At 50.4% G+C, this 21,388-nt stretch overlaps 1 protein-coding gene across 3 annotated transcripts; it reads left to right on the top strand.

Moving 5' to 3' along the window:
- The first annotated feature begins 5,359 nt into the window (after positions 1-5,359).
- Positions 5,360-19,607, top strand: TFAP2C (transcription factor AP-2 gamma). 3 transcript variants are annotated; one of them, XM_015429993.3, is made up of 7 exons: positions 5,360-5,480; positions 11,529-12,014; positions 12,129-12,180; positions 13,653-13,869; positions 14,447-14,565; positions 16,917-17,061; positions 18,039-19,607. In XM_015429993.3, exons 1-7 carry the CDS (start codon positions 5,460-5,462, stop codon positions 18,322-18,324), a joined length of 1,326 nt encoding a protein of 441 aa, XP_015285479.1. In that variant the 5' UTR covers positions 5,360-5,459; the 3' UTR covers positions 18,325-19,607. The 3 variants fall into 3 exon arrangements, with proteins under 3 accessions (XP_015285479.1, XP_005569469.1, XP_015285477.1); XM_005569412.4 differs by lacking the exon at positions 5,360-5,480 and adding an exon at positions 9,627-9,914; XM_015429991.4 differs by lacking the exon at positions 5,360-5,480 and adding an exon at positions 11,005-11,312.
- The last annotated feature ends 1,781 nt before the right edge of the window (positions 19,608-21,388 follow it).

Here is a 21,388-nt window from a genome sequence, read left to right on the forward strand (position 1 = left end):
GGATTACAGAAGTGAGACACTGTGCCCAGCCTCATCTCTATTAAAAAAAAAAAAAAGCGGCTGGGCACAATGGCTCACGCCTATAATCCTAACATTTTGGGACGTTGAGGTGGGCCGATCACCCGAAGTCAGGAGTTCGAGACCAGCCTGACCAAAGTGGAGAAGCCCCGTTTCTATTAAAAATACAAAATTAGCCAGGCGTGGTGGCGCATGCCTGTAATCCCAGGTACTTGGGAGGCCGAGGCAGGAGAATCGCTTGAACGTGGTAGGTTGCGGTTGCGGTGAGCCCAGATCGCACCATTGCACTCCAGGCTGGGCAGCAAGAGTGAAATTCCATCTCAAAAATATAAATAAATAAATAAATATTATTATTAATTTTTTAAAAGCATGACTCTGGATAAAGCCCCTTCTTGCCCAATCTGTTTGCTCACCATTGTCAACTCCTGTGACAGCAAGGGTAGGGGACAAAGAAGGCTTGGAACTTTGAGCTGTTTGGAAATAATTGGGGTGGAGGGGGAAATAAAAGGAAATAACCATTTCCATTGCACAATAATACAGGGCAGTGAAACAAACAACGACCTGTCTTTTTTTTTTTTTTTGAGACAGAGTCTTGCTCTTTAGCCCAGGCTGGAGAGCAGTGGTGTAATCTCGGCTCACTGCAACCTCCGCCTCCCAGGTTCAAGCAATTCTCCTGCCCCAGTCTTACCAGTAGCTGAGACTACAGGCGCATACCACCACACCCGGCTAAGTTTTGTATTTTTAGTGGAGATGGGGTTTTACCATGTTGGCCAGACTGGTCTCGAACTCCTGACCTCAAGTGATCCACCTGCCTTGGCCTCCCAAAGTGCTGGGATTACAAGCATGAGCCACTGCACCCAGCCAAAAACTATTTATTTAAAACAAAGTCAAGGTCTTAATGAGTGGGGTTGAGTAAAGAAAAGTTATTGTTTAAAAGCCTAATTTGTGATAAAAGTACAACCTTCAGTACAAAAAGCGTTCACAGATCTAAACCACAGTAAAGGATAAAGAAATCCCTATTCTATACAGTTATGGTTTTGGAACACGCAGGTTTGATTCAGTGTACACAATTTCAAAGTCTCACATATGAATAAGATAATAAATAATATTACCCTTGTTTTCATAGCAATCATTTATGCCAGTGGGTCTCAAAACTTCAGTGTGTTCCAGAATCAACTGCAGAGCTGGTCAAGGCACAAGCTGCCAGGCTCCACCCACAGATCTTCTGATTCCAAGGGGTCTGAGGTGGGGCCTGAGAATGGGGAGTTCTAACAGGTTCCCATGGGATGCTCTTCATCTGGGACATTATTTGAGAGCCACTGCTTTGTGCTAAGTGCAGGATTTTTTTGTTTTGTTTTGAGACAGGGTCTCACTGTCACCCAGGCTGGAGTGCAGTGGTATAGTCATGGCTCACTGCAGCCTCAGTCTCCTGGGGTCAAGTGATCCTCCCACCTCAGCCTCCTGTGTAGCTGGGACCACAGGCATATGTCACCACACCCAGCTCATTTTTGTATTTTTTGTAGAGATGGGATTTTGCCACGTTGCCCAGGCTAAGTGCAGGATTTTAATGGGTAAGAACTTTCCAACTGGCAAATAAATGACACTGGACGAGGGTGTAACAGATCTGTTTACTCAGCAGTAGGTCATCTTTAACCAAAATGAAAGTGCATTATTGTCTCATAGGATAAATTAGGGTAGGGAAGTATTATGAATCTCCTTTGAGCATATCTAAGTTTCTTTCTTTCTTTTTTTTTCTTTTTTTTGAGACGGAGTCTCGCTCTGTTGCCAGGCTGGAGTGCAGTGGCGTGATCTCAGCTCACTGCAATCTCCGCCTCCTGGGTTCAAGCAATTCTTCTGCCTCAGCCTCCCGAGTAGCTAGGACTACAGGCGCCCGCCACCACGCCTGTCTAATTTTTGTATTTTTAGTAGAGATAGGGTTTCACCATGTTGACCAGGATGGTCTTGATCTCTTGACCTTGTGATTGGCCCACCTTGGCCTCCCAAAGTGCTGGGATTACAGGCATGAGCCACTGCGCTCGGCCAAGCATATCTAAGTTTCTTTTTTTTTTTTTTTTTGAGACAGAGTCTTACTCTGTTGCCCAGGCTGGATTGCAGTGGCGTGATCTTGGCTCACTGCAAACTCTGCCTCCCAGTTTCAAGCCATTCTCCTACCTCAGCCTCCCGAGTAGCTGGGACTACAGGCACCCGCCACCACGCCCAGCTAATTTTTTTGTATTTTTAGTAGAGACAGGGTTTCACCGTGTTAGCCAGAATGGTCTCAATCTCCTGACCTCGTGATGTGCCTGCCTTGGCCTCCCAAAGTGCTGGGATTACAGGTGTGAGCCACGACGCCCGGCCGCATATCTAAGTTTCTTAAGGAAAGGAAATGTTGGCTCATGCCTGTGATCCCAGCACTTTGGAAGGTTGAGATGGGCAGATCACAAGGTCAAGAGATGGGACCATCCTGGCTAACACAGTGAAATCCCGCCTCTACTAAAAATACAAAAAATTAACCGGGTGTGGTGGCACACGCCTGTAGTTCCAGCTACTCAGGAGGCTAAGGCAGGAGAATCACTTGAACCTGGGAGGCGAAGGTTGCAGTGAGCCAAGATCGCGCCACTGCACTTCAGCCTGGGCAACAAGAGCGAAACTCCATCTAAAAAATAAAAACAATTTAAAAAAGATTTTATTCAGTGGAGGGAAAAAAAAAATATATATATATATATATATGGTCTCTAAAAATTTTTGATTGGTGTGCCTGGTACTGAAAAGGGCTTGGAGACTGATGTTTATTTTATACTACAGAGTAGATCTAAAGAATAATATTTTTTCTTTTTTTGAGGTTCTGGTTTTAATTTGGTGCTGATTTTTGCTGGCTAGAGTTCCCCTCTGGATCTCTGGGTTGCCATGGTGACATTTTGGCCTTTATCACGTTGCTGTTGTTTTTGGGCCCGCAGCTCCACTGAAATGAGTTCTTACATGCAGGACTCGGGAGCTTGGCACTGGGTCTAGGGAAGCCCACGTTTGTGTGCCACGTGAGGAAGATGAGGGAGAGAAAATTAAGATACTACAGTCTGGCTCGTGGGACTTTAAAAAGTAGACAAAGGAGAAAGAACTGTCCCAAAAGGGTGTTGCTCCAGCTTACCTGCAGACCCTGCCAGTGGGTGCTGTCTAGAGGAAAGGGACCCTGGGGAGGTTGAAACCTTGTCCAAGGGCCAATTTTTCATCCTCATGTATCGTGACAGGACAAGGTGCTTCAGTTTCTGAAGACAAGTAATAGATTTGGGCATTAACAATGGTTATGGCATCCTTTGTTTTTTTTTAAATTATAAAAGTAGATATTGGCCAGGCGCGGTGGCTCATGCCTGTAATCCCAGCACTTTGGGAAGCCAAGGTGGGTGAATCACCTTGAGGTCAGGAGTTCAAGACTAGCCTGGCCAACATGGTGAAACCCCATCTCTACTAACAACACAAAAATTAGCCGGTTGTGGTGGCGGGCTCGTATAGTCCCAGCTACTCAGGAGGCTGAGGGTGGAGAACTGCTTGAACCCAGGAGCTGCTGCTGTGATTGTATCGCATGTAACTACAACAACAAAAATTTAATTTTTAAATGAAATCAGGATGTTAACAGTGATCACTGTGCTTATTTTGAGAAATAATTATAACAGGATATATTAATTGCAACCCCCGCAATAAGAAAAAACAAAAACCAAAACCCAACAATAAATAAGTAAAAAGTTGGCTTTCTCTCTACACCTCCCCTCCCCCCACCCCATGCTCCTGCCTGGGTGTCCTTTCAGTTACTCCTGTAGCGTTACTCCTGTAGCAGGGACATACAGTATGGCATGTGTCGCTCTTAGACTATTAGTGATCAAAATCCTAGTCACACCTCCAATGAAGACTTATTTTCCCTGCATTTTTGTATTCTGCCTATTTTTTGGCCTAAGAAGTAGCCAAGGGTGAATGTTTAAACCCCTTTCCATGAAATTGTTGCTGTGTTGAAGTCACTTTTTGTTTTGTGCAGTGTAAGAATGCACATTCCATTCTTTTTTTTTTTTTTTTTTTGAGACCGAGTCTAGCTCTATCACCCAGGCTGGAGTGCAATGGCATGATCTTGGCTCATTGCAACCTCTGCCTCCTAGGTTCAAGGGATTCTCCTGCCTCAGCCTCCCGAGAAGCTGGGATTACAGGCATGTGCCACTGCAGAGTAGCTGGGATTACAGGTGCACGCCATTGCACCCGACTAATTTTTTGTGTTTTTAGTAGAGGCAGTAGAGACATTTCACCATGTTGGCCAGGCTGGTCTTGAACTCCCGACCTTAGGTAATCCGCCTGCCTCAGCCTCCCAAAGTGTTAGGATTACAGGCGTGAGCCACGCGCCCGGCCTCTTTGTGCATTTAAAACACTGCCTTTGAAGGCTACTGGGGCTCTGGGAAACTCTGGGAGAGGTTACCAGCAGGTGGGTGGAAATCTGCTTGCCTGCTGCTGTTTTTTTTATTTCTTCTAAGGCATATGTAGAGGAATCTTTGATAAGTTTTCAACTCACCTCTCTTGGAAGGAAGCTGTTTGGGTTGCCTGAGCAGGTTTTGTGTGAAAACCAACAAGAACTCAGATGATGAGAAGCAGCTTCTGTACAAGTCTGATTTCTCCAGCCTGGCCTGGGTGATCACAGTGGGTCCTGGGATGTTTAAACTGATGGTGCAGTCAACCATCAGCATTTAGTTCTGTTTACAGTCTTCTTACTCTGTTTCACTGGGCTGTTAGTTTTTGCTTTTCCTTCCTTCCTTCCTTCCTTCCTTCCTTCCTTCCTTCCTTCCTTCCTTCTTTCCTTCCTTCCTTCCATGTACTTTGCCCCTTTCTTTAAGGCAAATTAGCATGTAATGTGCAAACAAATCTCTCTGGCACTTAAGGAAGACCCCAAATCCCACTCCCTTTCTTCCCCTACTCCAAGAATTCACTACCCCTGGTTCAATTTTAGCTGAACCCGGAAACCTGTGATGTGACATGAGGGCTGAGAATTCCCAGATATGTTAATAGTTCTGGTCTTAGAAACTAAGTAAGTAAAAAAAAATTCCCTTGCCAGTAAGACGTAGGCTACATTTAAAATAATTTCTGACTGAAGGAGTCCTACGTACTGCTTGTCATATACATATGTAAAGATAATTTAAAACCCTAGGGTATACCCTTTTCAAATGCAGAGTTTATAGTTTCCCAGGGGAGGAGGGCAGGGGAGGAGTAACAGGGACCTTTGCTGTCTGTCTTCCAATCGCGATAGCTCGTTTTGGCTGTGAATTTCCCCCCTTCCCCTCCCCCTCCCGTTAATTAAATAAACGCTGGAAGCGTGTGTTTACCGCACACGACTCGGCCCTTGGGGAACACTTTTTCTACGTCGCTCCTACTCTTAAAGTCCTCAACTCTCAGAGGGTTGGAGAGCGGGCACCATGAGCTTCCAGTTCCTACGGGTGAGAAAAGAGGTGTCTGGGTGGAGGGCAGATGCGGCCCCGGAGGCTGGCAGAGAGGAGAGGCTGCGGGAGGACTCGCTGCGAAGGGCGAGGGGTGGCGCTGGGTGGGACGGGCGCCTGGGGGCGTGCAGGGTCGCTCCTGAGTGCTGCCCGGGCTGCCTGTCGCCCAGTACTGGAGCAGGAGGACGGGTCCGCGCAGCGTCTGGCAACAGTGGCCTGCTCCACGCCTGGCGGCGACCAAGATCTGAGTTAAAGCCGCCGGGCTTAGCTGGCCTGGAAGTGTGTGGTGACCCAGGACACGGAGCGGAGAAGGCCTCAGGGGACACGAGGCTCCCGCCTTAGTCCTCGGGCCTGCGCTCCGAGCGGTTAGGGTGCGTACGGTTGGGCTCCGGGATGTTAGTGGAGAGGTGACAGGAGTCTACCATCCCGCGGCCAAGCGTGCGAGGCCTCAGGCGGGCGGGGGTCCCCCGGGGCAGGGCAGAGGGGGAGTCCGGCATGTCTCTAACGGGCTCCCTAGAACCGCTAGGAAGGTGGCCTTCAACCCTAGGCACCTTTGCGGCTTTCAGGTAGTTGGGCAACTAAAAATTCACTTTTGCCTGCTGTGAAATGGGACAGGTGGTTGTCAGGTTAGAGACTGTGCCCACCAAGTCTCGTTTGGCGGGCCGGGACTGACGTGGACCCAGGCCCTCCTCGAAAGCTTGGGAACCTGTGGGCCCCTCAGCTCCTCGCCTCACTTTGCCTGTTTGAAAAAAAAGTTGTTTGCGAGGAAGAGGTAAAGGCTCAGAAGGTTCTAAAGGAAGAGCACGCGGCCTGACGCGGAGCGCAAAGAAGCGAGCAGTGAACTGAGTCTGGTCGGACCCAGACCAGAGGCGGCTGTATGCGGCGGCCGCTTCGCGCCCTATTAAGGCAGTCTGTTATTTACGATGATCATTTTTGTAATTATTTTGGAGTGGCTGTGACTTGATGTCTGTGGTGCCCCAGGGCGTGCCCTTACTGGACATAGATAGTTCAGGATGCCCTTTGATGCCAGTGTCGGTCCAGTGGGTGCCGCGAAGGGAGCGTGGCGGGCGTGAATGCTCCCTCCTCCTGGGTTTGCCGCAGGCCCCGGCCTTTCCACCCTGCTTGATCCTGACGGGTCTGCCACTTCCTGAGGTCCCTACCGGCGCTCACGTTTTACCGAGAGGCGGGACGAACGCCCGGCGCGTGGCGCGGAGTCTGCGAAAGCGCTCGGGGGCCTCCATCTTCTGCTCGGGCGCCCCCTCCCTGGGGCGGGAAGAGGAGTCGCAGATCTGCCCGAATCTTGCTCTACCCGCCTGGCCGCCTTCTTCGGTCTGGGGTGGGGACAGGGGCGGCGGATGACTCAGGCCTAGGGTCGGGAGCCCTGTTTCCAAAGGCACCAGCTCGCGCCTCTTTGGAAGTGGCGCGCTGTTGGGGCGCTCCTGTTGTTGCAGAGGCCTGGTCTGTGGTTTCTTAGGGGCGTGGGACCAGGGCTTCCAGGGAGTATGTGAGTTTAGGCTCCCTAGGGGGCGGTAGAGGGGAACCCCCGACAACCTTCCACACTCTTCTCCAGGCGGCTGCGAGGCCTCCGGGCTCCAGAAGGGTCCGCTTCCGCGGGCGCCGGCTGTCTTGAGCGCGGCCACGCAGTCCGCGTCTTCACGTGGGCAAGGGGCGGGGACGTTGGAGGGAGGCTGTGTTGGATGCTGGAGCCTTCGGTTCCCGGCTGTCTGCTGAGCAGAAAAGTTGAAGTCAAGGAAGGGTTGAGGCTTCCTCACAAGGGCGCGCGCGTGCCTGGGTGCCGGCCCAGAAGCCGAGAGTGTGCGTATTCGGGAAGGGTCTCCCGTGCCAAGAAGACAGGGGATTTGTTCTAGCCGCCTTCCTTAAAGAGGGCTCGTAGGTTGCGCTCCAGTTCGAGCGCTTACCCATTGCAAACCGGGCAGCGCCGGGGTCCAGGGAAGCTCCTTGGGAAAGAATGGCCTTTGCCAAGCGGTTCCGGATCCTCTGGGTCCTTTGGGCCCAGAGAACGGCGCTGCGCGAGCCCTCAGTGCCAGTCGGCTCCCTTCGCCTCCTGCGTAGACGCTCCCAGGCGGGAAGCCATCTCCGTTCCTCCGGGCGGCTTTGGCTAGCGTTGCTGCGGGAAAGGAGAGCCAGGGCCTGCGATGGGGGATGAGCACCTTCTTGCCCATTCCGGGCCCCAGCGTGCCGGAGGTAAAGTTGCCAGCACAGACGAGACAACTTGTTCAAGCTGCACCGCAGGCCGGGTCAGAGAATAAAACCAAGGGCTAGAAGGCCCAGAATGTCGGACAGCCCAGCGGCACCCGTCAGGGAGTTCCAGGCGCCCGAAGGAGGCGCCGCACCCTTCCTCTGGCGAATCTAGGACCCCATCTTCCTGAACCTGGGCTCTGGAGTGCCTGCGGGCCTAGGTCTAATTTCTGCTTCTGGCAGGTGTCCCCCTCCCCCGCCGCTAATACCAGGAGCGCTGCTTCTGCAGTAACTTATTTTACCCCCAGACGCCTGTTTTGGGACCGAAGTGTCAGGGTCCTGTGTGTCTTTTATGCACTGTTCTCCTTAGTGCAAAGCCCCGCAGACATGCTTGGCCGAAAAGTCTCAGTGGTTTCAACTTCCAGATTTTGTTTTCGCATCTGGTCGGAAAATCACTCGGATTTGGCTGCTAAGGCCGGGGGAAAGTTTCCCTTGGACGACGCCTATCATTATTATTATTATTATTATTTTCTTTTAGGCCCACCTGGGTCTAAATAAATGCTAAAAGTCAAGCGAACCTGAGAAGGAACCGCGAGGCAGTGGATGCCACCATTCTGTGGATGGGAGAGTCAAGTCTACTCCAGGTGCGGGCACAGTCCTGATAGGCATTGATTATTGCAAAATTGTATTCAGTATCAAATAGAAATAGTCTTCTCCTCTAATCCCCTCAGAATGTTTAAATCCAGCCCAGGGAGCCAGTTGGGGCGTCCCAACAAATACGACCTCGAGAATTAGCGATGTTCCCCTTGCAATGAAAGTCAATTGCTGCGTAATAACTAAGCCAAAGAATTTCGTTAGTTTAAATTTTAAAAATTAATACTGCACTTTGCTTTCAAGTTTGGGTGGCAAGTACCGGAGGGGAGAGGGAAGCAGCGTTTGTGTGGAAGGAAGTTTCGTTTTCTGCCTCAACATGTGGGACCTGGGTGTCTACCTCTCCAGTCGAGGGCTCTCTGCGCGCTCTCTCCCCACTTCTGCACCTCCTCACCCCCACCTTACTCGTAGCGCTCGGGTTTTATTCCTGCCCGGCGCTTCTTTCCCAGGGTGATAGAGGGTGAGTAGAGGCTTCTGAGTGACCGGCCCGCCGGAGGCAGCTGCCGAGCCGGCCTTCCGCAGGGCAGGGCAGGGCCGGGCCGGGCCGCTGGGCTGGTCCAGTGCGCGCGAGTTCCCCCCTCCCCGCCCCGGCCTCAGCCAGCCGCGGGAGATGCGCTTCGGGCAACAGCGGCGAGACGCCGCTCTCCGCAACTCCTGGGCGGGTAGGACCGTCTGCTGCCTCTGCGGCCCTTGGGGCAGACTCCCCAGGAGTCCTTTCCTCTCTCCTCCCGTCCCGGGGCCAGGACCGCGCTGTGCCCACGGAGGGAACTGGGCGTATCTGGTGGATTGGGGCTCCAGTTGCATGATCCCAGCTCAGACCTTAAGCCTCAGTGGGAAGTAGGTGGGATGGGATGTGTTTTTAGGAGATGAGGAGACCCCGGTTGTTGAGTCTGCTCCCCGAATGCGCAGATTCTTAACTCCAGGTGACATCCGTCTTTTGGAGGACCCAGTGAAGGCCGTTTAGGCGAAAGAGGGGTGGGTTTCAGTATTTGGATCCCTTCCTCCAGCCCTGCCAATCTCAGGTGTGCTTACGGTGGAGGTGACAGAAGGAAGGCGCGTCGGGGGACCCAGGCCTCGCAGGTCTTCGGCTGTCAACGAGGCACCGCCCACTGACTCCGCTCTTAGTCCCTCACAGCGTAGGGCTCGGCGCGGCGCCAGGCCCGGGTGCGGGGCGGAGCTAGACTGGGACTGGCTGGGGGCCGCCCCGCCCGGCGCCTGGGCCTCCGTGCCGGCCCCCGGGGAGGAGTTATGATAATTTCCTTCTCATTAAGGCGCTCCGGTCCCCCGGCTATCGCCAGGGCACACAGTTCGGGCGCGGCTTTCCCTGTCCACCGCAGCGGTCTTTACACCCGCGGCGGCAGCATCTACGCTCGCAGAGCCGCCGATGCGCGTCCAGTGACCCGTACAGCAAGGCCCGCGCGAGGCGGGGGCGGCGGCAGACGCCTGGTCACCGTGACCCCGATTTTGGATTTACCGCTTGGGGGTTGGGGGGAGCCTGGATTTAACTGGCGATTGTTTTGGGGGACGCCGGACGCCATGTTGTGGAAAATAACTGATAATGTCAAGTACGAAGAGGACTGCGAGGTGAGCTGGGGCTCCGGGGTGCAGCCCCGCCCCGCCGAGGAGAGTCCGGGAGGCAGGGGCCACTGGACCGAGGTCGGGAACGAGGGCACAAGAGCCCTGGCCTCTCGGTGGGACGGGATTCACTTCTCCGGACACCCCTTAGTCCATTTCTGCAGAGTCCCTTTCCCGTATAGGGCCTTTTCCTAAATGGCCTGCCCTCGGGAACGAGGCCTGGAAAGAGAACGGCAAATCCCACCCACACAGCTTACCGGGCGCTTTCCTAAGCGGCAAACAGCCCTGCTTCCCGTTTTCTCGGAAAAGTGCCCCGTCTGCAACCCTCAGACGTGGCTTTTACGCACGAAGTCTCCGTCCCAAGGGGTCAGATGAGGCTACCTGCCAGCGACACCTTGGCGGACACTCCTCCAAGGCCGGCTTGTCACCTGCCCCGCTACCTCCTCGGGGAAGCACGAAAACAACCGAAGTTTGGCTTTCAAAAGAAGTGGGGGCTGGGGAGTGTGTGTGTGGGGGTGCCCGAGGCCAGATGGGGCCGTAAGCGCTCGCGAGTGCTCCAGCCTGTCGGACAGGTTGAGCTAGAGTTTCGGAGAGTGGGAGGGAGGGAGGCGGCGAGCGGGAAGAGGAAGAAGACTCAGGCAGCGCTAGGCGAGCTGCGGCGCGCTGGGAGCGCGGAGCCCGGGCCACGGACTCGTGGGAGCTCATTGCGCCTCCGGGCCCTGGAGGGGCTGCCCCTGCCCGCAAGCCCGGGCGCTTCCGCCAGGAGGCGACAGCGCCATGTTCCTCCAGGTTCCCGGCGCCCCGAGACCCCTGGGCAGATGGGGTCCCGCATCCTTTTGAAACTAAGTCGGGCCGCCCAGGGGCGAGGGAAAGTGCGCGGACAAGGCTGCCCAATTTCCAGGGTCCTTCATGCCTCCTCTGCGCCCGGATGTGCGAGAACACTGTCCTTGGCCGTGCAGGGCACCCCCACTTACTACTCCCCTCGGCTGGGCCCGGCCAGCATGGAGGGCCGCCCCGTGCGCGCGCTCCCTCATCACTCCCTAGGGCGGGGCAGGGTGGCAGGCCCTGCTTTGCGAGCGCCGCCGGCCCGGAGGTCTTTGTCCCGAGGGCGTGGAAGGGAGGGTCCCGGGGGCGGGGGAGGTGCGCATGTCCCGCGCCGCGCGGTCCGTCCGCGCCTGCCGCGCTGCCACCTCCAGCAGTTCCTGCGCCATGGGCGGGCTCCACGAGATCGCTCTGCACCAGGCGTCCAGCTCCTTCGCCCCGGGCTCCGGCTTTTTCGCCGCGGGCTCCGGCCCTGTCCTTTTCTGGCCCAAGACCCAGGGTTCGGACTCGGCGCCTCCGAGCGCCTCGGGCTTCGGAGCAGCGCCCAGACCTTCGCCGCCGGGCTTTGAGAACTCGTTCCCCCAGGTCTTTCACCAGACTCTCCTCCCTCCGCGCACTCTTTGCTTACAACGAAATCCTAGGGGCGCATTGCCCCCGGGTACCTTCCGACCCTGGGCAAGCCCCGCCGGGTCGGGTGGGGTTGGTCCCCTGGGGCCCTTCGCGCAGCCAGGCGACGCCGGCCAGTTCGCACTAGCGGGGTTTCGCACTAACGGGGTCTCCCTTTTTTTTTTTCTCTTCCAGGATCGCCACGACGGGAGCAGCAATGGAAATCCGCGAGTCCCCCACCTCTCCTCCGCCGGGCAGCACCTCTACAGCCCCGCGCCACCCCTCTCCCACACTGGAGTCGCCGAATATCAGCCGCCACCCTACTTTCCCCCTCCCTACCAGCAGCTGGCCTACTCCCAGTCGGCCGACCCTTACTCGCATCTGGGGGAAGCGTATGCCGCCGCCATCAACCCCCTGCACCAGCCGGCGCCCACAGGCAGCCAGCAGCAGGCCTGGCCTGGCCGCCAGAGCCAGGAGGGAGCGGGGCTGCCCTCGCACCACGGGCGCCCGGCCGGCCTGCTGCCCCACCTCTCCGGGCTGGAGGCGGGTGCGGTGAGCGCCCGCAGGGATGCCTACCGCCGCTCCGACCTGCTGCTGCCCCACGCACACGCCCTGGATGCCGCGGGCCTGGCCGAGAACCTGGGACTCCACGACATGGCTCACCAGATGGACGAGGTGCAGGTGAGCGGCGCCGCAGCTCCTGCCCGGACCTGTTCGCCCTAAGGCCTTCTGCTCCCACCCTGCACCCCTCTAGGCTCCCCCGAACTTAAGGGAATTTTGTCCTCTTTCCCCCAGAATGTCGACGACCAGCACCTGCTGCTGCACGATCAGACAGTCATTCGCAAAGGTAACTAGCAAGGTGGCATCCTGTTTCTCTGGTCACACGGTCTGGGCTTGTGAAGTTGACTGGCAAGGTTGGGGGTATTAACGTGGGACATTTGTGGTAGACGGGACTGAAGGGGATTCGTGGAAGCTAGATTTTAGGAGTGAGAGGAGGGGATTTCCCTCCGACCTCCTAGGCGCTGTCTCTTAATCTCCGGATTTGTTACTGCCTAGTTTTTTTTCTTGGAAAAATGTTACTCCTTGAATTCCAGTGGGTGTTTCACAATGTGAGAGAAAGTCTTCCAGAGTGAGTGAACACTGATTTAATTTGGAAAACAACAACAAAAAAGTCACAGTCACACCTTCCTTGAGTGGTTGGTTCTGTAACAAATTTTAATTGTTGAGTAAGTTGTGATTTTATTTTTGATTTCAAACACGTGTATGTAAAACCTCCTTAAATCTGACCTGCAAGAAAAGTTTTTAAGCAATTTGGCCTACCAAATGAATACCTCTAAAAGGAACTGAGCTTGGAATGATCTGTCAGAGGGAGGGTTTTGCAGGATGGGGGAGGAGGGGATTTGGAAAACTGGATTACTTGGTGAGTGAGTGGTTTATGAAATTAAGTTACTTAACTGACAGGATTACCATTTTGACTATTTTGGGAAATAGAGTAGATCTAAATTGAAGGTAGTTACAGTCTGTTACTTGAACTGCTTAAATAGATTGAAGATGGAGGAAAAATTGATTTTGAAGAAAGACTCAGAAAAGACTAAAAATTTTCAGTAAACTTAGAACCTATTAGTTTGGATGATTAAATTTACTGTGATCAATTGCATTGAAAAATTTTGGCAAAGAATCTTAATGTGTCCTATGAGTTTGGTTGTTCTTGGGTGGGGAAAAAACTCACCGTTTATTTAGTATTGAAGCAGTCTTCTGAAAACAAATGTTCTAATTAAATAGTTTTCAGCAGCTGCTAGGGGAAAAAAAAAGAGAAAGAAACTCTCCAAGCTTGGGATCTTCACTAATTAACTTCCCAAGGTGTTAACTTGTGAATTTCAGATTAGATTTGTCTCTGAAGTAGGGGTTTTTTAAAAAAGTCAGCCATGGCCAGATGCAGTGGCTGACCCTGGTAATTTTGGGGAGGCCAAGGCAGGCAGATCACTTGAGGTCAGGAGTTTGAGACCAGCCTGGCTAAAATGATGAAACCCCATCTCTACTAAAAATACAAAAAATTAGCTGGATGTAGTGGTGGGCGCCTGCTGGAGAATCACTTGAGCCCGCAGGCTGAGGCTGCAGTGAGCAGACATCAGACCTCTGCACTCCAGCCTGGGCCACAGAGTGAGACTCTGTCAAAAAAAATGTCGGCCTGCAGTGGATCGTGGAGTGTGCAACGATGCTTGTCTGAAGATCACTTTCCGCTTTGGTTAGTGCTTTTGAAAAGGTCTCTTTTGCTCAGAGAGAGCTCTTGTGACTGCCAGCTCTGACCTTCATTCACAGGTCCCATTTCCATGACCAAGAACCCTCTGAGCCTCCCGTGTCAGAAGGAGCTGGTGGGGGCCGTAATGAACCCCAGCGAGGTCTTCTGCTCAGTCCCTGGAAGACTGTCCCTCCTCAGCTCTACGTCTAAATACAAAGTGACAGTGGCTGAAGTACAGAGGCGACTGTCCCCACCTGAATGCTTAAATGCCTCATTACTGGGAGGTGTTCTCAGAAGGTACTTGGGGAACAATTCTGGGCATGGTGGTTGGGTAGTTGAAGGTGAGTGTATCAGAGGCCCAGGAGGTATTTTTAACGTTTATGTGACTTTATGCCTAACACTGAATTCTAATCAGGTTAGAGTTTTTAGTACATTTCTTCTCTTTTAGAAAGTGCCAAATGTGGGAGGAAGTGCTAAAACAGCGCTCACAAATTCTCATTTGGTTAGAATTTGATCCCATGTATGAAGTGATAGCATCTGTATTGAGGGGAGGTGGGGAGCACCCTGGGTTTCTTCCCCAGGGAGTTTTTGTGGGGCTGTTGTAGTTTCACAAGTGAAAATGTATCTGCTCCCGTACAATTTGAAATATTCTGTGCTGCAAAGTTTGATGCTAGGAAAGATTGATTTTGTATCTTACAGGACTAATTAAAAGAGGACCCTGCTATCACTTTTCATTATGGTGCACATGATGTAGATAGTCTTTGACGGATTTCAGCTTTGACAGCAGCACTTTAGGAGTTTAGAATTTTTAAAGTGTGTGTGTGTGTGTTTTTTTTCTTTTTGAGAGTAACCAGTCAATTTTTTTTTTTCTTAGAGCCAAGTCAAAAAATGGAGGCCGGTCCTTGCGGGAGAAGTTGGACAAGATTGGGCTGAATCTTCCTGCTGGGAGACGGAAAGCTGCTCACGTGACTCTCCTGACGTCCTTAGTAGAAGGTCAGTGGGGTTTTGTTTTTGGTTTGTGACGTTTTTAATTTGTGCCCGTGTCTTTAATACTTCTTGCAGAAAAACTAGAAAACAACTCTTAAAACTTGGTTGCAAGTGCAGATGAAAGCAACTGGAATTGTCCTCTAAGTTTATTGCAATGAATCACAGTTAATTTTATCGAATAAGTTAACATTTAAGTATCTGGCTGCTCAGGTAGGCGCTTCTGTATTCCCCAGAGAATCACTGTTGGAAAGAAACTGGTTTTCCTAACCTAAGAGACCATACTCTAGGGGTGTCGGCATTTCCTGTTAAATGAACCAGTTTTTTTTGAAAGATAACAGCTGATCATTTGGTACACCTTGAATAAAAGCTGGTTACTTACTGGTGAGCAGAAGTACTGCTTCTGGGTTTTGTAGCTGTGGGTTATTTTGTAGCTGAGGATTGTGGTCAGTGAAGAGAACCTCTTGTACACAATATGACTGGGCCCGATTCACAGTTCTTTTCTTTCCTCCCATCCAAAGAAACTAATCGAACCCCTGGCCCATGCACAAGTTCTTCTCACCAGTGCTAAGATAGTAGGACATAGCATTTCAGTTTCTTGAATGGGGGGCCCTTTTACCCCAACCTGGACAGTAGCCAAGAATGCAACACAACCTTTAAAAGAAGCTGAAGGGAAAGTAAAATCATTTTTTAAAAACAAAACAAAGCACGTTGTTACTGCTCCCAGGAGGAGTTGGACGCTGAGAGAGGCTTAGGGCTCTCACTATGGGCAGGGGAAGCCGAGGAGAAACGGGCTCCCCGTGGCAGTACCCTCTTTTGAAGACTTACTTTCTTTCCTTGCTCTGATGGCGTGACTGTGGTGCTCAAAGAGACTTGGCAGAGTCCCTGCTCTACCTTTTACGAGTGCCTTTGGAGGTCAGGGCAAGGAGAAAGGAGCTGCCTGTCTGAGAACAGCTGTCCTGCCTGTAGAATCGGCGGTTGGTTCTGCTGGGGTTTCTTGCGAGCCAGGCAGGGTGATTGAATAAGAAAGTGTGTTCCAGAACAATGGCTCTCCAAGGCTGCTTCAGTCAACCCAGGGGGCCCCTCCACCATCTGGGTTTTTGAAAAACTCACCAGTCCTGCGCCCAGGAGCCAGGGAGGGTTCCTTTTGGATGGGAGATCACTCCCTTGGTTGTCTCCCTCAGTTCTTCCACTGGCTCGGACGGGGAAAAGGGTGCTCCAAGTTGGTGTTTAGGAAACACACACCTCCCATCTTTTTAAAAGAAACACTCTAGAGATCTGCCCCTTCAGTAAGAAGGCGCTGTTAAAAAAACAGTGAAGTGTCAGACGTTGTCGTCGTTTTATAGAGAAGTGACTAGTTTGCTTTTGTCAAACATGTTTATAGCCCTTAAATTTTGCTGCTTCCCCAAAATGATACTACTTCATATAAAGAGAAAACATGGGTGTGTTTGATTATCTGTTGAGCAGAGGACTGGTAAACATTTTTCAAGTTTATTCGTATCAGTATCCATGGGGCTCTGGTTCCAGATTCCATACCAAAACCTGAAGATGTTCAAAATGTTATATTTGTTATATAACCTACGCACATCCTTCCTTATAGTTTAAATCATCTCTACATCAATTACTTATATATACCTAACACTATGTAAATGCTGTGTAAATAGTTGTTACATTGTATTGCTCAAGGAATAATGGCAGAAGTCTGTGTTTAGTACAGACACAACCATTCATTATTTCCCCCCTGAATATTTTTAATCTGAAGTTGGATGAATATAGATTCGGAACCCATGGATACAGAGGGCTGACTTGACTGTGCAGTTAAAAGTTTCAAAGTCTTTTCTGCTCACATTGTGGGATCTCCACCCTCTATTCCTGGGGTGGAGGACCTACTGAGAATCCCTAGAAAGTTCTACCTGCCAGCTGAGTTCTCTGCCCTGTATATGATTTCATTCTTGCATGCAACGTGTGACTGGTAGACAGTGAATACTAGAAAGAGAGAAAATGGGGGCCGGGTGCAGTGGCTCATGTCTGTAATCCCTGGCATGAGCCATTGGGTTGAGACCAGGAGTTCAAGACCAGCCTGGCCAATGTGGCAAAACTCTGTATCTACTAAAAATACAAAAATTAGCTGGGTATGGTGGTGCATGCCTGTAATCCCAGCTATTCGGGGGGCTGAGGCATGAGAATTGCTTGAGTACCGGAGGTGGAGTTTGCAGTGAGCTGAGATTGGGCCACTGCACTCCAGCCTGGGCAACAGAGCGAGACTCCATCTCAAAAAAAAAAAAAAAAAAAAAGAGGAAAAGGGTAGTTTGGTGTCAGTGACCACCAGCCACCTTAAAACCTGTTGCTGATTATTCTAGGTGAAGCTGTTCATTTGGCTAGGGACTTCGCCTATGTCTGTGAAGCCGAATTTCCTAGTAAACCAGTGGCAGAATATTTAACCAGACCTCATCTCGGAGGACGAAATGAGATGGCAGCTAGGAAGAACATGCTATTGGCGGCCCAGTAAGTATCTGAACTTGAATTTGATGATGACTCAATGCTCCAGACCTTGAGGTTGAGAAGATTCCCCCTCCACAGTCCCGATGGCTCAACAAAGAAATATTCTTGAAATAAAATAGGGCGGAGCAAAAGAAAATGGCAAGGAAGCTTCTTTTACAAAGTCAAATACATTAACTTTTGTCTGATTTAGAAGAGTGCATGACTCAGCCATGAGTACTTTTGAGCTGCTTAGTTATTCAGCTCAAAATAGTTGAGCTGCCCTTTCATTATTGTGTTTGCATACTTCCAAAAATGTGTTGAAAACCCGATTTGTTTTGTCACAACCAGTAAAGAGAGATTGTGTGCCTTCTACCTCCTGATAGCAAGACTTTTGTCTTTCAAATGTAAAGATCAGGGTGGGTTTGTAGGAGATGTGGGCAAATTAGCTGTCTCGAAAACGACTTAATGCAGCTGTGGATTTTCTCATAGAAACCAACAGCAAGTTGATTTTAAAATCATGGTAAATGAAGCAGAACTAGTCAAGCCAGGAAATGGGGTAAAAGAGAGCGCAGTGAACCAGGCTGTGTCAGGAGTGAGAGTTTCAGGGGGATGCTTCATTCTCCGGGTTCCTCAGGGAATTTGTTCATTGGAACCAACTTGTACCAAGGTAAACTGTCCCTTAAGCTTTGGGTTGGAATCCAGGCCCCACTACTTTTACCAGTCCTGGTGACCTTGGCCAGTTAACTGGGGTTAAGTTAATCCTGTTATCTTTTCTAATTGCGTGAGGATTAAACAAGATAGTGCTTTAAAACAGCTTAACTCAGGGCCTGGCGCAGAATAGGTGCTAAGCGCAGCAGTTGGCTATTAGTATTAAATTCTCCTTCCTTGGTTGAAGCGGTTCTGCTTGCCTCCCAGGCATCATCCTCAGGGTAGTTGGTTCTATGCTCTTGACCTGTAAGGAGCTAGATGGAACTCACGGAGTCAACTGACTGTCTTCACAGGCAACTGTGTAAAGAATTCACAGAACTTCTCAGCCAAGACCGGACACCCCACGGGACAAGCAGGCCCGCCCCAGTCTTGGAGACGAACATACAGAACTGCTTGTCTCATTTCAGCCTGATTACCCACGGTTTTGGCAGCCAGGCCATCTGTGCCGCGGTGTCTGCCCTGCAGAACTACATCAAAGAAGCCCTGATTGTCATAGACAAATCCTACGTGAACCCCGGAGACCAGAGTCCGGCTGATTCTAACAAAACCCTGGAGAAAATGGAGAAGCACAGGAAATAAAATTGGGACGAAGAAAGGCTCGGAGAGTCGGGAAGGAACAGGACTGCAAAAATCCTTCTCCACCGCACAGACTGGGAACCCCTCTTGGCCTGGGGGAAGAGTTTCTTACCTACCTTACTCTTTAAGGGGTCTTCACTGGTTCTGGATCGCAGCGATCACCCGCTCCTGGATTCCTTAGTTGCTTCTCTAGCGCTGAGCTGTCTCCTAACTTTGGACCTATTATCAGAAGGTGACAAGTACTGGCTCTTTATTCATTAAGCTTTTATTATTATTATTTTTGAACCCCATTCTTTCCTTCTCTGAAACTGGTGCTACGAGTTTTAGAATCTTTTAAATACATTCCCTGGGCTAACAGACCCACACACTTAGCCATTGAAATGTCAGATTGATGTGTTCTAGATCAACAGATGAACAATTCCTTTTTTTTTTTCAGTGTTAAGGTAATGGCTGGTTTTTGTGTTCGCTAAATATTTACCTTGAAAAAAAGAAAATGTGTATCTAGCTTCTTCAGAGATCAAGTCCTCTGGTAGGAGGCAAAGGTTCTATCTGCTTAGCAACTAGTTAATAGGTGGTATTTGACACACTCTAAACCCCGTGTTCAAAGGGGGCCTTCTGGTTTTAGGAAACTTGTAGAAAACGAAGCCTGCTGATGATTTTTTTCCTCCCCCCCCCCCTTTTTTTTAACTTTGAAAGTTAACTCTTCAAATGGGAGACTCTTTGAAATGACATGTTCCTTTAAGGTACTGAAGCTTTATTTGCATATTTATTTCAGATGTTTCGAGTAAACTTGAAAAGGGTAGGCATGAAGCAATTTGTGCTGCTTGTCACCCCCAAGTCCCCGTGGAGGTTCTGTATTTTAAGAAACAGTGCGTTGAGTGTACAGATTTTATTTATGCATAATTTAATGGGGTCTGTAAATACTGGTGCACTTCTTACAACTTTTTTGAGACATGGGATCCAATTTTAATATTAACTTTTAATGGTGATGGGGTAATCTATAACACATCGTAAGCTTTTATTCATATATATACAGGGTATTAAGAATTAGAGGATGCTGGGCTCTGTTCTTAGCTTGGAAGATTCTATTTAATTGAAGCTCTCTGTTCAGAAAGCAATAACTTTGTCTCGTTCCTGTTGGGCTGAACCCTAAGGTGAGTGTGCAGTACAGTGTGTGTGGGTGAAGTGGAGATTTGGAATTGAACTCTCTGCCTGTAAATGTTCCCCAAATAATTGTTGTGTGTATGATAAGTGTATAATAAAAGTATTCTTGTTAGAATTGGAAAGTCTGGCTATAGGTTTTTTTTTTTTTTTTTTTAGTCTTTCGGGTGAATGGAATTAGGGCAGAGCTGATTTATGGCTTGACTGTGGCTTAGTTAATACCCTGAGCAGGCAAGTTTTGTGTGCGGTTGGGGAGGAACCTGAAGTTTCATTTTCTCTCCCTAGTGAGACTGTTCAGCTACCCCAGGTCTTACGCTCTCATCAATGTCTCTCAACTGCAGGTGGATAGAATCATCTTCCCCACCCTGGAGGGGTTGGGAAATGCCTGAGGGACAGTTTATTGACTCTAAGAGGGGCCGGTGTTTGGGGAACAATGTCTCATGGAAGGTTACTCTATTGAGAACAGGTACACTGACATACCGTACTCAGTATACTGTACACTGGTCAAGAATGGAAGTGAAATGATTATGGATTTTCTTTGGGTAGGTGTTTCTTTTTTTTTTTTTAAGGTGAAGTCTCACTCTTCTCCCCCAGGCTAGAGTGCAATGGCACGTTCTCGGCTCACTGCAACTTCCGCCTCCCAGGTTCAAGCAATTCTCCTGCCTCAGCCTCCCGAGTAGCTGGGATTACAGGTGCGCACCACCACGCCCGGCTAATTTTTGTATTTTAAGTAGAGACAGGGTTTCACCATGTTGGCCAGGCTGGTCTCAATCTCCTGACCTCAGGTGATCTGCTCGCCTTGGCCTCCCAAAGTGCTGGGATTACAGGTGTGAGCCACCACGCCTGGCTAAGTAGGTGTTTCTTAGGAGGACTTGGCATTCACTCGAATGCAAGCAGTGGAAGTGTAGCATGTCAGTGTTTTCTTTTTTTTTTTTTTTTTTTTTTTTGAGACGGAGTCTTGCTCTGTCACCCAGGCTGGAGTGCAGTGGCCGGATCTCAGCTCACTGCAAGCTCCTCCTCTCGGGTTCACGCCATTCTCCTGCCTCAGCCTCCCGAGTAGCTGGGACTACAGGCGCCCACCACCTCGCCCGGCTAGTTTTTTGTATTTTTTTAGTAGAGACGGGGTTTCACCGTATTAGCCAGGATGGTCTCGATCTGACCTCATGATCCGCCCGTCTCGGCCTCCCAAAGTGCTGGGATTACAGGCTTGAGCCACCGCGCCCGGCCACATGTCAGTGTTTTCCATTCATCTAAGTTCTCTTTGGAAATGAGATCGTGCTCATCCACCCAGGACATCCTCTTCATTTCGTCTGCCTGCAGGGTAAACCAGAGATTGCGGCTTTGTGCTACTCTGGGAGCAGAGGAGTCTGGCAGGGGTAATGTACTTGCTGGGTGTTTGCGATGCACACTGCGGGTACTCGATCTCCAGTTGAAGCGACCTGGCATCTCCTCCAGGAAGCGATGTGTTTAGAGCTTGCCATGTGTGACCTGGCTTCAAAGGGAACTGGGAGCCATAGGTTTTTCCCCATTGGATAAGGCCATTGCTTCAATGCCAGTTTTATAATCCTTAATTCATAATTCTCTACCAAATGCCCAGCGATTCCTGACTTAATGTTGGCATTGGATGTTTTTAAGTAACTTAAACTCTGCCAACCCAATACTTTGCTCTTGGCACGTCGTCCTTGGCCACCAAACATTCCCATTAAGTTGGATTTATCTGGTTGATATGACAAGATCACAATTGCTTTGCTTTGGAGCAGTGAAAAGAGACCTTAGGTTGGCAGTTATTTCTCAATCAAGGCTTGAAATGTTGAGTGTTAAGAGGAAGTTATGGGGGTAAAGGGCTGAAGGAAAAAGGGCTGTTCTGTTATCAGCATCTTGACTTGCTTTTGGACCAGAGTCTGGC

The sequence above is a fragment of the Macaca fascicularis genome, chromosome 10 (genome assembly GCF_037993035.2).
Source record: "Macaca fascicularis isolate 582-1 chromosome 10, T2T-MFA8v1.1".
Classification (NCBI taxonomy): Eukaryota; Metazoa; Chordata; class Mammalia; order Primates; family Cercopithecidae; genus Macaca; species Macaca fascicularis.